Genomic DNA, 16,367 nt, shown 5'->3' on the forward strand with positions numbered 1-16,367 from the left:
GTAGGTGGGTTACATGAAATCCATTGGTGATAGACTAGAGGAGAGGTGGGAAGCAAAATGGGGGAAACCCCTGGGATTGGATAAAAAGTAAAATGATGGACACATACTTAGGCAGGAACAATTAACATGATAATGAAGGAATTTGTGGTATCTGTCCTGATGCCCAGCACATTAGGTTGTGCCCCAAGAGAAGTTACAAGTTACCCAGACATTTAAAAGGGTATGTTATTATAGATGCAAAAAGACAGGTTCAGTTAAGGCTCACAGACCTTGTCAGTGAAGATACCGGCCTAGGATGTAACTACCCACCATAACTGCTTTTAGTTAAAGTTTAATTTCAGACCATCCTTTGTGGTTCCTTTAGGTCTCTGAGTTTGCAAGACTGCCATGCAGGCCTTCCCTGAGCTTGTCAGGTTAGCATGTGGCCCCTTTCATCTACAAAGCTTCGGGGGGCTCATCTCCATCACTGGATTCTCTGGAGTCCTCACTGTCGACCTCTGCATAGAGGAGAAAAACCCGTTAGTGTCTCAAGGTGGGCACCAGGGAGCCCACTGACAGGAAACCCCTTCATGACAGCACTAGGGAGATCTAGAAGCTAAGTTAACTCAGGTCCCCCTGGTCTGTGCCCGAATGTGTGTGACCTGCAGGTCCCTCGATCCTACCCAGAAGGTGGAGAAGTTCATTTGCAGAGGGCAGCTTTCCCCCTCCTGCAGCACATTTTTTACCCCCACCCTCACTCTATTCCCTCTCTCCATCCTCAGTCTATTTCTGATCCCCACCCTCATTCTACCTCTTCTTTCATTCTCATTTTACTTCTTCACTTTTCTATTGGGTGAAATAATTTTCACTAGTTATGTCTGGTGATGGTATGTCTTTATATCTCTCCTGTTCTGCATTATTTTTCTCTCTTCTAATGAATATCTTGACTCTTTATTTTTCTTTCTTTTCTTCTATAACCATCACTTTCTTCTCTTGCATAGAAATAGTCTCTCTGACATTAAACCAACCATTTTTGCTTTTGTTTATTTTTTTCAATTACTGGGGACATTTTTCTGCTGAGTACACTACTTAAGGCACCTGGTTATCTCCCTTTTTACCTCTAAACAAGGCCACCAGAACTGTATCCCTTGGTCCTGATGACTCGTCCCAGACCCTTGCCTGGGACCGGGATTCACTTCACACATTCTTTCAGTCAGTCTTACCTATACTGTCAGAAGTCTGGTCACAGTCACTTCTTTCTTGGGCTTTCCATTCAACTCATGAATTAAAAAATGGTTTTTCATTCTTTATATACATCAGGTGTTCAGAGCAGAAATGAATTTGGTTTCCATGGTGGGGTAGCTCCAATTTTGTAATAAATGAAGAATCCACTTGTCTCTCATAATAGAATGAGCATCCTCACTACAACCTACAAGCTCTTTTCTCTGTAAGTCCACTGCAGAGGAAAGCTCTTCCACCCCTGTCCTTTCCTGCTGCTCAACTCTCTTTTTGGGGGCCTCTCTTAACTGTGGGTTTTTGTTTTTGTTTCTATTTCTCATAGGAGAGGCCTATTTTTATCTGAGTGAATTTCAGGGCCATTTATATTTTGTGGACATCTTTCCTTCTCAATGGGGTTAAGAACACCCCTTTTGCCTTCTTTGTGGTGTCTCCTCAAACCAGACAATGCCTAGTCCTCTCTACCTACTCCACTCTCTACCAGTTCTTCATTCATTGTCTCTTACTCATTCTTGACATAGTTCTCTTTGTGTCTCCCCCATATTTTCTATTTATTTTCTATTCATTTCCCTCTGTATTTTTCTCTCTTTATACTTATTTTCTACATTATTTTATCATTGCCCACCCAGGCCCAGCAGGGTCTAGGGTGAAGCACTGTAGGTGTGTAGGGCATGGGAGTGAGCTCCTCTTTACATGGGTCCCAGGGTCTCCCTATCTCCCTCTGGTCGTGGCCCTTAGTATCCCATCTGATTTTCCAGTTTATTGATTATCTGTTATGTTTCCTACTTTGTCCTATTCTATTCTGTTTCTTTACAATTTCTGTGACCTGTGAATGTCTCTTCTAATCAATTTTTTCTTTATCTTTTCTCCATCTTAAGCATTCCCATCATTTTCAAAGTTCTGCTCATGGGGAAATACCATGCTTCTCCCTTGCTCCCACTCTCCACTCTTTGCTGGTGTTTCCCAGGTTAGGAATCTACCAGGAAGCAGTAGCAAGGGAGCTGGCAAGCAATGCTGCAGGGATCTGTGGCCAGGGATAGAGGGCAGAGCAGAACAGGAATGATAGGAAATGAGTCCTTGAGTAAACCACCCAGGGCCAGTGCACCCCCCTTCCCTATGGTGAACCTCCTCTGCTCATTATTGATTCCATCGACCCATCCACTCTGTTTCCACCAACCTCAATAGTGTGTGAATAAATACTTTTTCAGTGCAGTTCAGATTTTTTTCATTTATTACTATTTTTCTATGCAAAGTAACTTATGTAAAGAGGATTTAAAAATTAATTCCAAAAATTTTAATATAGAATCAAGGCTGCATGTTTTGTGCCACATCCATTGTTCCTTGGAGTCTCCTCTTGGGTGGTGAATGTGACACAGCCCTTCCCTCACTGGTTCATGTCACAGTCAACCATCCCTGCTGGGTCAGACTCTTAGATACATTTATTGTTAGTTTATTGCATAATTTGGGTTATAATGTCATTACCCCCTCTCCCCACACACTATACCCTTCACACACACACACACACACACACACACTCTGAATCCCATCTCTGTAAATTGCTCATCAGGATTCCTTCCTCTCAACATTCCTGATCACACCAGCTGCACTTATAGATGAATGGCTAAGAATAGGGACTGATGCTTGTTATATGTTTCATATTCTTAAATGTTAAATTTTTTTTTACTAAATGTGATTTGCTAAACATATAAAGGTGCTTTCAAAATCATTGTGAAAGATTTTTTTTCTTTTATAAAAATATATTACTCATTTAGAACATCATTTCTTTTTTTTTCTTTCTGTTTTTGTTAATCCTCACCCAAGGATATTTTTCCATTGATTTTTAGGGAGAGTGGGAGAGAGAGGGTAAGACAGAGAGAAATACTGATGTGAGAGAAAGAGATCAATTGGTTGCCTCCTTCATGAGCCCTGACCAGGGCCCAGGCCAGGGAGGAGCCTGCAACCAAGGTACGCGCCTTTGACCGGAATCAAATCCTGGACCCTTTGGTCTGCAGGCTGACACTTTATCCACTGAGCCAAACTGGCTAGGGCTAGAACATCTTTTATTAAATAACACATCCCAGTGGAAGCTACACAATAATGCCTTCCATAGTGTTTTTAGAGCAGCTGCAAGCCTATGCCCCAGAGAAGATGGGAGAGGTTTGTTGATGGTCCTATGTGAGGGACCCAACAGGTGAGAGATCCTGGCCCACAGGGAACACACTCATGACCCTTACCCCACCACCCTTGCTGCAGTGCTGGCCAGCATTGGACGTGATGTCAAAGCAAGGTTGCAGCCAGATTCAAGCAAGACAGAGACAGAAAATTGAAGCCAGGTACATGGACAATAGGTCCAGGCCCAGGCTGGTAGGAGCTGGCAGCAAGTGCACTTAAGGAGTATGGAAGGAGAGTCTCTCCCAGGCAACCAGAAAAATGAAGACTCTTATCTAAATCTTTGGAGAAATTGAGGATGTAAAGACTGACTGTTCTGGGCAATTAGTACTAAAATGAAGCAGCACTCCCACCACAGCACCTGCCATATGGGACAAGAACAGCAAGGGATCACAGAACAGTCAACAGGAACAGACCACTGTTATTTGATTCACTGGGTTCTGCCACTGCCAGACTTTGATATGAGCTGTCACCAGTTCTTGGAAAAAATTAGAAGTTTATTTCAGAAATTAAAGTATGGGCTGTGACATTCTCCCTTAATCACCAATTAATTATTATAAAGTAGAACTTGAAGATCCCCTCCCCCAAGGTATCAACACAGAGCCCATCTGGACCTGAGCATCTACCCGACACTTGCCATCAGCTGCCACCTGACCTCAGTCTTGCCAACTCACTGAGATAATTAACGAGCAAATAGCTTTTCTTGTCACCCATAGCTATGGGTAACTTTTTTTTGTCCTTAAAACTTCCTTTTATTGGTGGGCTTCCCTTACCTCCTACAAAGTCATGTCTCCTTGTCCCCAACCCCTTCACACCACATCCTCTCTCTGAATGTCTGTTTCTCTGTCTTCTTGGACATTTTATGAGGTTCAGTATCTGATTCTCCTGTAGTTTCTCCAGCTCCTGGTATTCTTTTTTTTTTTTGTATCTTTCTCTCTGCACATATTTCACTACTTTTGACTCAATTTTCTGTCTTTTCTATGAGATTATCTGGGTACGTGCAGGGTTAAGAACACAGGCTTTGGGTCCAGAAAGCCTGAGTTCATCCTCATTTGACTCCAGGCCAACTACATACATGGTCCCTCAAGATTTCAGTCTCCTTTTTGTAAATGGACAGAAAATGATACTTCCCCCTAAGGGCAGCTGTGAATACTAAGCCCTCAACTGCCAGAGTAAATGGTTTATAAGTAAGCTGTTAGTAATATGGTTGTCATCGTTGTGTACTTTACCCCTTTCTCCTGTCTTTCATTTTCTTTCTTTCTTCCTCTCTCAAAATACCCACATGTCCTCCTACACATCTTACCACTTCCTCTCTTCCCTCCCTATATGACTGCCCATCTCCTTGAATATTCCTGCTCTTGAACAGCATCTCCCACATTTAAATCAACCACATTGTCATCATCCAGGATATCTTCTGGTGAGGTTAACCTTGGGCCCATAGTTCTTAGCCCTTCACAGCTTCACACTGATCTTCTCCTATAGGCCTCTCTGTAAATAAGAGTTACTTTCAGGTTAGTATTGTCTTTAAATCTGGTTTCCTGATACACTGGGTTCCTGTTCCTCTGTCTTGATTATTGGGCCTATGATCTCTTGTCATAGCTCATCCCCCAGGATCAGACTCTGGTCAGATGCTCCTAGAAAAAGCCCTTCCTGAACTTCTCCATGCTCCTCAACAGGTCTTCCCTGATTCACAAACTCCACTCAGGACTCAGGCCCACCTTCCTTTCTCCTTTCCTCTTAACAGAGGAGAATCAGTTTCTATCTGTTTGCAATCACCTTGTTCAAGGATCTGTTGGATATCAGGCCTCTCCTCATTTTCTTCTCCATCACTTTTTAGGAACAGTTCTATGTTTGGTATCACTGAAGAGAGGGCATAAGAAGAAGACAATTAGAGATCACTTTGGAGTAGTGTTGTCATTTCAAATTACACATTTAGGAATTTCCACCCCTTGTGTCACTCAGTACTCAGTGGGTCCTAATCCTGTTGGTAAAGTTGACTCTTCATCCCTGGGACAGAAAAGAGACTACCCAACAAAGGGGCCCTTATGCTTCTCACACAGAAAGTTGCCACTGAAATGTTAGGAAAAGGAAGGTTTGGCAACATAGTGAGCTTGTTATTTTGTAAAAAATATTCAGCTTACCAGGAACAAATATATCAAAATAAATTATATACTATTTATTTTGAAATGTGTTTGCTGAACTGTTCAAACTGTAAGGAAAACCAGAGGGATTTCCTTGGGAGGAAAACAAAGATCCTATAGAGCAGTGATGGCAAACCTATGACACGCGTGTCAGAGGTGACATGCGAACTCATTTTTTTTGGTTGATTTATCTTTGTTAAATGGCATTTAAATATATAAAATAAATATCAAAAATATAAGTCTTTGTTTTACTATGGTTGCAAATATCAAAAAAATTTCTATATGTGACACAGCACCAGAGTTAAGTTAGGGTTTTTCAAAATGCTGACACGCCGAGCTCAAAAGGTTCGCCATCACTGCTATAGAGCTTTATGTGTATAAAAAAAGCTTTAGAAATGAGGCTGGACAAGAGAAGTTTTTGGCTTAACTGAGTAAGGGAGGATGAGTGCTTCCCAAAGAGACAAATTAGAGGACATGGGAACAACTAGACAGAGGTCCCTGGGGCACCCAGATTCCAGGTCAAAGAGGAATATTGCTTGAAGCTGCAAGCAGGGAGTGAATATTGTGACCCTGAAGAAAGTACCAAGATGCCTGTTACGTTTGGAGAATTGCCAAAGAGGGAAGAACACAGCACCAGCCCAGAGACTCTGTATGTAGGCAACCCAGCAAACATATGGAGGAAGGTAATACACCAAAAATTCTTGGTGTATATTCTGCAGATTCCAGGGAGGAAACTGAGGGAAGCAGTAAGCCCATACGCCTAAGGGCTGATGGCAGGATACCTCCTGGTGCAATAAACCTGTACTGTCTGTCTGTGTAACAAATAACATCAAATTCCTTAGTTTTGGAAGCCAGACTTTCCAAACTCTTTTTTTATTCTTATCTCTTTTGAATCAACTTGCAAGTCTGCTTCTCACTCTGAAATTAATCTAATTTGTCCTTGTTCTGCAGACACATAGACCCTTTAATGCTGCCATATCATCTGCATTCCTCAGTTATTATAGTAATTTTTCTTTTGAATTCTCCATCATTACCTGGAGATCTTTTTGAGACCAAAAGCATGTAGAATAAAAAAGTTTTCTAGGCAAGTCAAACAAAAATTATTGGAGGATATCATCTTTTCTGAGAACCAATGAAAAAGTATAAAATTATTCCTTCTCAGGGAAAAAGTAGAGAGTCAAACTAATAGTTTTGTATAGTATCAAAACATTCTGGCAGAGCAATCGGTTTTGTGATTGATTGTTGATCACACGTGTTTTGGAGAATGAGTTAATAAAACCATTTCTCTTTCTTCAAGAACAAATTTGACCTTGAGTTAATTTTCTTGTTCATTACTCTGGAAATCTGATAAAGGTGGACTTTCTTCTGAATTAGTAGGCCAACATTGAGCTTAGAGTTACAAATGACCAGTGACTGAAGGTAGGTAAATTGCATGTGGCCTGGGGGGGGGGACTAGATATGAATTATAAGCCATTTTTTTGTCTTCCTTCAACCTGGTGACTCTTGTATCTTTGTGGGATCTCTGAAAGTTATAATTACAAAGTTGTAGATGACATAATGACTCCCCTGTGCATGGTGTGGCTAAATCAGGGCGGATCATGCACCTATAGCTATGCTGTCACTTCAGGTAGGTTGTAGTCAACTTTTGGTGAACTGCTGTGAGGACCCCTACTAAGTGTCACAAAGAAGAAGAGCAACTGATGCCGCACTTTTGAGATGTTGTAGTTCCTGTCATTTGTCCATCTAAGTAAATCTGAATCCACTGTGGCTCTGGTTGTCCTGAGCCAAGATACCTAGTTAAGCAGACCTACAGGTGAGTGTTTGTACTGTAGTCATTTTATCATAAGCTTTGAGTGGCTACAATATTTCTGTTTTCTTTACTGCTACCTCCCCACTGCCCAGCACTTTCTGTGGCACATGGTAGACATCCAATATATACCTCTGGGGAAAAATTGGTCCTGGACATAAAAAAATAGGTAATAAACCTAATTACCTTCTTTAGAGAGAAAGTGGGAAGGAGGGAGGAGGAGGAGGAGGAGGAGGAGGAGGAGAGACATCACTGGTTGCTTCCCCCATGCCTGTTGACTGGGACCTAGGATTGAACCTGCAATTCATGTATGTGCCCTTGACCAGGAATTGAACCTTTGATACTTCAGTCCATAGGTCAACTCTCTACTGAGCAAAACTGGCCAGGGCCCTAATTACCTTTTTTGAAGGTTTTATAAATATCATTTAAACCAGGGTAGGTGTCCATGATGTCCTCGCTGAACAATGCTTCCAGAAGGGACAGGTTAAATGTCTTCTCCACTTCATTGAGAACATCAATTATGACTTCCTGTTCCGAACCCGGTGTTTTAAAAGATTCCTTAGACTTCTTAAAAATAATGAATTGGAAAATATAAATACAGATTTCCAAGTTACAGAAGAGCCCTAGAAAGTGATTTTAGTGTTAATGTATTACAACTTCCCAACATAGTTATGGTCTCATGTACAGTTTTAGAATTTCTCTATATTTGTATGGCTACTAGGTAAACAACTAAATTCATCCTCCTTGAAAATTCCCATTCATATCTAATTTCTTTGTTCTAATATCTATTAGATGGAGTAAGGTGCAATTATGAAGAACAAATTGGGTTAAAGTTAAGTGATGTGTAGCCCTTTTAGAGCCTGGCCAAATGTTTTAGCAGGTGATGAGTTGCTGTTCTGTTGACTGTACACCCCTTGTTCCTTCCCCAGGACTGACTTGGCCTAGAAGTACCTGTGAACTAAAAACTGTTGTTGAAAGAATAGCAAGCATCTATTTTCAAAATTTTCCTAAGAAGACATTAAGTCTCTGTGGATTTTAATGTTTTCAGATATAAATATTTCAATTGGTGTTAATTGAACAATTATTATTATTATTATTATTTAATTAAATGAAATAATTCAACTTATTTATCCATTCATTACAATTACATTTAATACTAGTTTATGCTACATTGTGTATATAATTCCTACAAGGCATTATAAATCTATGTAGCTCACCCACTTCACACCCAGCCTATCTCTAGTGCTATTCACCCCACTATAGGGGGCACCACGGAGCACTGTTCCTTCTGTTAGGAGCAGAACTGTCTTCAGTAATGCCTGCTTCTCTTCTCCCTTCTGATCTTATAAGAACACTTACAGCAGTACTTGAGAGGGTCCCCACTCAGTTATCTAGTTATGCTCTGGTGTTTGATTCCAGGATATCAAAATATAACTTAGTTTGGCACTGGTTTACTAGATTGTGACATAATAAACCTTACTTACTTCATATATTTCATTGCTGATGAATCCATAGTCACGGAGAAGTTCAAGGAAAGGAAATGATACTTTTATTATATTTGAAATTTTGACTTTCTGTGTTTTGAAGTGGCAGAGAGCAATGTCATAGATATGCTTGTTTTCTACAGACATCCTAGGGAAAAAGGACACCATGACAAAATGGTCATCAAGATGCAGGAAGGGAGGAAGGAATCAGGAATACTTTGCTAGAAGGTACCTACGCTGCAGGGAAGTGGGTTAAAATGTGCATTGCAATATCCATGCAAACACTAAATACATTTAAAAAGAAGCAAACATGATATGTTAATAGAAGAGATAAGATGAAATCATGCAGTATTTTAAATTAAAACCAGAGATGGCAGAAAAAGAGGGGTGAGGGAGAATCAAAGAACAAATACAATGAATAGAGAAGAGTTGCAAACATGATAGATATTAATTCAGCATATTAATACTTACATTCAATATGAATGGTCTTAATATTCCAATTAAAACCCAGTGATTATCAAAGTGATGGAAAATATTTAAAAATTATATCTTGTCAACATAATAAACCTTTAAATAGAAAGCCTCATATTAATAATGGAGAGATATCATGCTAACACTAATCAAGAGATTGATGCAGTAGCCATATTACTTCCAAACAAAGATGATTCAGAACAGAAAAATTATGAAGGAGAAAGAGGGTGTTTCATATGAAGCAGGGGTTCTGTTTTCCAAGAAGACTTAATCCTTAACATGCATTTACCTGAACACTTGACATCAAATTATATACAGTAAAAACTGATAGAATTACAAGTAGAAACAAACAAATGCACTGTTAAAATTTGATACTTCAACACCCTCTTTTAGTAATTTATACTTCCAGCAGGCAAGAATCAATAAAAATAGAGTTGATATGAACATCGCTATCAACCAACCTGATCTATTTGACATTTATAGAGTACTTCATCCAACAATGCTGAGTACACAGACTTAATATGACAGGGAAACTCACCTTCACCATATAAGACCAATTTATGGGTCATAAAATACATCTTAACATGTGTAAAAGAATAGAAATCATGAAGAGTATGTCCTCAGACAACAAGGGAATTAAACTAGAAATGAATAACAGAGAGCTATAACTGAAATTCCTTAAATACTTAGAGATTGAAAAATATACTTCTAAGTAGCATGAGTAAAAGAAAAATCTCAAGAGAATTTTTAAATTGTTTGAACTAAATTAAAATGAACATACATTTTATAAAAGTTTGGTGATGCAGAAAAAGCAGTGATTAATGAGAAATATATTTTTTAGAAAATTAGAAATAGAAGATTACAAGAAAGAGCAATTTAAAACTAAAATAGAAGAAAGGAAATAAAATAAAAATTAATTAGAAATAATTAATTAGAAGTTAAATACTCTCTCATTGGGCCTGAGGGCTTGGTGGTCATGGACTGGACTTGCCCTTGTATGGGGCTCACTCCACTATCAGTCTTCAGGAAAGCGAGTGAATTCCTTGGTGGTCTCCTAGCAATGAGGGATGGGCTGCGGACTGAAGGAGCAGAGGCTCAGCCCAAATAGCTCAGGCACTAGCTGGAACCCAGGAGCCAGAGCCAAAAGGGAGACAAAAACCAGAGCTTAATCATGCTACCTGACTGAAATTATGCAACAGAGCTATGATAATCAAAACAGCATGGTATTGGCAGAGAAACAGACACACAGATCAATGGAACAGAATAGAGGGCCCAGCTATAAAACCACACGTATATGGACAGATAATTTTTAACAAAGGAGCCAGAAATGCACATTGGAGTAAAGATAGTGTCTTCAATAAGTGGCGCTGGAAAACTGGAAAGCCACATGCAAACGAATGAAACTGTTTATAGTTTGTCCTCAGTACAAAAATTAATTCAAAATGGATCAAAGACCTAAATATAAGACCCAAAACTATAAATTACTTGTACATAGAAGAAAATATAGGTACCAAACTTATGTATCTGGGTTGTAGAGAACATTTTATGGACTTGACCCAAAGGCCAGGGAGGTAAAGGCAAAAATAAATAAATGGAACTATATCAGAGTTTCTCCACAGCAAAAGAAACGGACAACAAAATGAACAGGCAGCCAACCAGATGGAAGATGATATTTGCAAACAGTAACTCTGACAAAGCTTTAATTTCCAAAATATATAAAGAACTCATAAAACTCAACACCAAACAAACAATCCAATTAAAAAGTGGGTGGAGGACTTGAAAATACACTACTCCTGAGAAGACATACAAACAGCCAATAGATACATGAAAAGATGTTCAACCTTACTGGCAATTAGGGAAATGCAAATCAAAACTACAATGAGATATCACCTTACACATGTTAGAATGGCCATTACCAATAAGAGAAGCAATAACAAGTATTGGAGAGGTTGTGGAAAAAAGGGAACCCTCATTCACTGCAGGTGGGAATGTAGACTGCTACAACTGCTATGGAAAGTCTGGCGATTCCTCAAAAATGTAAGAACAGAGCTACCATATGACCTACCAACCCCACTCCTGGGTATATACCCAAAAAAACTTGTAATCATTTATTTGCAAAGATATATGCACCCCTATGTCCATTGCAGCATTATTCACAGTGGCTAAGACATGGAAACAACCAAAATGTCCTATGACATAGGACTGGATAAAGAAGATATGGTACATATACACAATGGAATACTACTCAGCCATAAGAAAGAATGAAATAGTGCCATTTGCGACAACATGGATGGACCTTGAGAACATTATGCCAAATGAAATAAGTCAGAAAAAAAAGCTAAAAACCACCTGATTTCACTCATATGTGGGTTATAAAACTGAAACTTATGAACATAAACTGCAATGTGGTGATTGCCAGAGGGAAGGGGGTAGGGAGAAAAAGGGGTCCTAACATGAGGTGACAGGAGAAGATTTGACTTTTGGTGGTGGTGGCATGGTGCAATATACAGATTTTGTAACAGAAATCCACACATGAAATCTATATGTTATTGTTAACCACTGTCACTCCAACCAATTTAATAATAAAAAATAGAATAAGCCAGATTTAGGGAAACATATGTAATACCTTAATCAATAAAGAAATTTAAAAAAGAGATTTGGTGGAGGTGTTGTTTTGCTTCTCCATAAAGAGATAGTGTCAGGAGTGTACTAGTCTGCAGAGCAGGGGAAGGTGGAAAATTCACGCTGTATTACTAAGCTGGAAAACATGGGGTTTCGAGTGGGACAAGGAACAAAGGTTTACAAAAGATACCGTGAGGTTCAAGTATGAGTTAGATGTCATGAACTTCATTTGGAAAAATTTCTTGGACTACAGTATTTAAGAAACAAATCATCAGTCTCAGGACAAATCATCAGGGCATCTATGTACTTCAGAAGAATAAATTCCGTCTGCTAACTCAGATGTCTGCAGGAAAACAGTACTTAGAACGTGCATCTAAGTATTTAGCATTTACATGTGGCTTATTCAGAGGTAGCTTATCAAACTTGGGGATAAACATTATTGTAACAGCTAAGGTATCTTCAATGCTTGCCTGTAAATTTCAGGTGATGATACAGAAGTTGTACAATATACTGAAATGCAAGGCTTCAACAGTATAGTTAAATTATTCATGTATAAAGTATTTCCAGTAGCAATGATTTAATTACATTGTTGGACATTTTTGTTGATATATCCTATTTACTAACTTGTATAATGAAAGATGTACTCTTAAGCAGGACTAAGGTTGTATTTTATCAATTTAACATAGACCAAGTTAAAGTAGATAAAGAGACATTCTATTATAACATACACTTACTGAAACTATTCAGAATGGAAAAATTCTGATTTCAAATAAACACCAAGATGTAATCCTTATTTTAACATTTCTACTTGCTTAGGGATGTATATTTAACCACAGATAGAGAACCAAAACTTGATTTGATAAATTAGCATAAAAAGTACGCACCAGCCAGAATCATTTGTGTAAGAATGAACACATTTTGATTGCTTTCTTAATTTGTTTTTGTTATTTAAAAAAAAGCAAACAGCACACTACATAAGAAAAAAGAAGAAGAAATAAGTGAAATGGAACTAGAAAAACAACAGAGAAAAACACACAAAACTAAAACTGGTTCTTGGAAAAGATAAATAAAATTGATATATTTTACACAGGCTAATAAATAAAAGAGAAAAGACACAAATTACCAATATTAGAAGTGAAAGTAGGATCATCACAACTAATCCCATGATATTAAAAGGATATTGCAATCTATGAACAAATCTATCTCCACCAACTTGATAACAATTAATATAGGCCAAATCATTGAAATACACAAAGTACCCAAACTCACACAAGGAGAAATAGATAATTTGAATAGGCTTCTATCCATTTAAAAAAAAACCCTGAATAAGTAATTTATAACTTAGAACAAAAGTAGCGGGCCCCAGTATCTTCAATGGCCTGCACCCTCTCGCAATCCGGGACTCCTTGGGGGATGTCGGACTGCCGGTTTCAGCCCAATCTCGCAGGCCAGGCCTAGGGACCCCACCAGTGCATGAATCTGTGCACCGGGCCTCTAGTATTATAATAATTCTGTAATTTAAATTTTAATCTTTAATAAAATAGAAGTCACCAAAAACAAAGTAAAAGAAAAGGAAACTTGCAACTTTCAGAATATTTAGCAAATTCTCCCTTATCAAATAAAGGACAATCTCAACTGATAAAATTGGCAAGAAAAAATGCCGCAACTCACCTAAGAGGCAATTTAAATGGTCAATAACCACAAAACACAGTTCCTCCTCCCATGTAATCAGAAAATGCAAATTAACTAAATGAATCTCTGTTACTTAGAAGGCAACTTAGCAGAATCTATAAACAAGAAAGTATTTATACTCTTTGCCTCAACAATTTGATTTTTTGGTTATTGACACCAGACAAACTTATGTAAATCTGCATAAAAGATATACATAAGTTTGCTGTTATCATAGCTTATTGAAATTACCTAAGTGTCTGTCAATGGAAGAGAATGGTTTAAAAATTATGGATTATTGATTCCATGGAGTAGTATACAGCTACAAAAAAAGAATGAGGGAGCCTGGCCAGCATAGCTCAGTGGTTAAGTGTTGACCTATGAACCAGGAGGTCATGGTTCAATTGCCAGTCAGGGCACATGCCCGGGTTGTAGTCTCAATCCCCAGTGTAGGTCAGCATGAGGCAGCCGATCATTGATTTTCTGTCATCATTGATGTTTCTATCTCTCTCTCCCTCTCCCTTCCTCTATGATATCAATAAAAATATATTAAAAAAAGAATGAGGGAGATCAGTATGTTTATTAAAGTGAAAAGGTCTCTAATATTTTCAATACTAAAATAACTGAAAATGCAATAAAATCCCATTTGTTTTAAAACAAGACACGAATTATTTAGGAAAATCAGTTATATGTGTAAATGCAGAGAAAGAGATATGTGCCCACAACACTCAATAGGACCTGGACTGAGAGCTTCAGGTGGGTGGCACGTGAAGGGGATTTTCCCCTCTACACATTTGCATGTGATTTGAAACTTTATGAACAAGAGGTAAAATGTAATTCTTTTGTATTAAAAAATTAAACATATTAAGTAATGTTATTTCTGACCCATTATTAGAGAAAAAGTATTTCTGGCCTTTTCCTTGTCAGAGGTGTAATGCATTCCAGAGCAGAAACTCAAAGTACAGATGAAAATACTCAGCCTGCACTAGTCTTTCGTTTCTTGGTCCTTCCTCTTCCTTTTACTCCCTTCAATCAAGATCCCTGGAGGAAGATCCCAGACCCTCAGCCACAGACGGGAATAAGCCTGGAGCTGACCTGTCCCCAGGTCAGGTACAAGATCAAGGCACCCAGATTTGAAAATTTCATGCTTTAACCCTGAATTTTGTTTTTGTTATATATCCTTACCCAAGGACATTTTTCCATTGATTTTTAGTGAGGGGGTAAGAGAGAGGGAAAGACAGAGAGAAATATCAATTTTAGAGAAATACATCAATTAATTGCCTCCTGCACATGTCTTGACCAGGGCCCAGGCTGCGAGAAGCCTGTAACCCAACAGAGATATATGCCTTTGACCGTAATCAAACCCAGGACCCTTCATTCTGCAGGCGGATGCTCTATGCACTGAGCCACACCTGCCAGGGCCACCCTGAATTTTGTATTTTCTGAAGTTTCCTCATTGAAATGACCAAGGTGAAGTCAGAGGAGCTCCGAGGGAAAACAGAAGGTTCATAGGTCATGAGAAAATCAACCCAACAGAGATATATGCCTTTGACCGGAATCAAACCCAGGACCCTTCATTCTGCAGGCTGATGCTCTATGCACTGAGCCACACCTGCCAGGGCCACCCTGAATTTTGTATTTTCTGAAGTTTCCTCATTGAAATGACCAAGGTGAAGTCAGAGGAGCTCCGAGGGAAAACAGAAGGTTCATAGGTCATGAGAAAATAAATCGCTGTCTCAAAGCATCAGAAAGGACAGCTGAGTCCTCATGGGCTGCCAGTTGAGCAGTAGCTGTAAGATGAGTCCTCTGGGTTGTGAAAGCTACACTCACACCAGCAGCTGTCCCTCTGCAGTTTAAAGATCCAATTTTCCCACTTGTATTCCTGTATTTCATTACATTCCACATAAGTGTCCTTGTAGAGCAGGACTGAGGTGAAGGTTTAGACGAGTGTTTAATGATACACACTAAAGCATCAGCACAGCCAGAGAGAAAATTGAAGGAAGGGAGACAGAGACTGACCTGGTGCTGAGGTCGCTGCCGCCACTGGCCATTGTCCTGCCGTGGGCCCTGCCTGGACCTCTGATCCTTCCAGTCTCCCCAGCCTAGGCTCACTGTGGCTGCAAAGCCCTGAGCAGGAAGTGAGTGAACTCACCCTGGGAAGGCTCCACCCAAATGGGGAAAAGAGAACTGAAAGTAATTTTCTGAGTGTTTTCAGACACTGTCTCCCTCCTCCTGCAGCCCCACAGTGATTTTCAGCCATCATCATATGTGGCAGCAGGAATGGAAGACAAAAACAGTTAGTCAGGACCTGGAGGCCAGGGGAAGAGCAGCCCACAGGAATCCCCTTGTTTGTATATAGACACCAAAAACAGGGAAGTAGCTGGAGCTATAGGGCCTGGAACCCTGGAAGTCAGGAGAGACAGTGACATAGGAGGGACATGCAACAAAGGGCATAGCAAAGAGAGGGGCTTCAGAAGCCTCAGCAGGAGCAGCTTCCATTCAGATGTCACTGATAGTCTTATGGGGACTTTCTTGCATGTGATAAGTCACCTTTTTCTTGCTGCTTTTAAAATTCTCTCTTTGGCTTTGCTTTTTGGCACTTTAATTATAAAGTGTATCTGTGTAGTCCTTTTCAGATTCTACCCATTGGGTCCATTGGGCTTCATGAAGCTGAAAGCCTATTTTGCTCTGCAAACATGGGAAGTTTTTTTTTTTAATTTTATTGTTTAAGGTATTACAAATAGTAGTACATCTCTCTCTCTCTCTCTCTCTCTCTTTCCCACTGACCTC

The 16,367-nt window shown here is 39.3% G+C and overlaps 1 protein-coding gene and 1 pseudogene across 1 annotated transcript in view; one reads left to right on the forward strand and one right to left on the reverse strand.

Annotated features, from left to right (window-relative positions):
• The window catches only part of LOC102253161 (nuclear body protein SP140-like protein), an 84,719-nt gene extending 68,998 nt beyond the window's left edge, over positions 1–15,721 (reverse strand). Inside the window, exons 1-5 of the mRNA XM_014530177.1 lie at positions 15,597–15,721; positions 8,817–8,964; positions 7,731–7,899; positions 5,161–5,244; positions 448–497 (exon numbers count right to left, since the gene is read on the reverse strand). Of these exons, the coding sequence (XP_014385663.1) occupies positions 448–497; positions 5,161–5,244; positions 7,731–7,899; positions 8,817–8,964; positions 15,597–15,628 (483 nt within the window). The 5' untranslated portion in view covers positions 15,629–15,721. The remainder of the gene's footprint in view (positions 1–447; positions 498–5,160; positions 5,245–7,730; positions 7,900–8,816; positions 8,965–15,596) is intronic.
• Positions 11,457–12,502, forward strand: LOC102261054 (annotated as a pseudogene).
• Positions 15,722–16,367: the final 646 nt, after the last annotated feature.

This window comes from Myotis brandtii, unplaced genomic scaffold, assembly GCF_000412655.1.
Source record: "Myotis brandtii unplaced genomic scaffold, ASM41265v1 scaffold727, whole genome shotgun sequence".
NCBI lineage: Eukaryota > Metazoa > Chordata > Mammalia > Chiroptera > Vespertilionidae > Myotis > Myotis brandtii.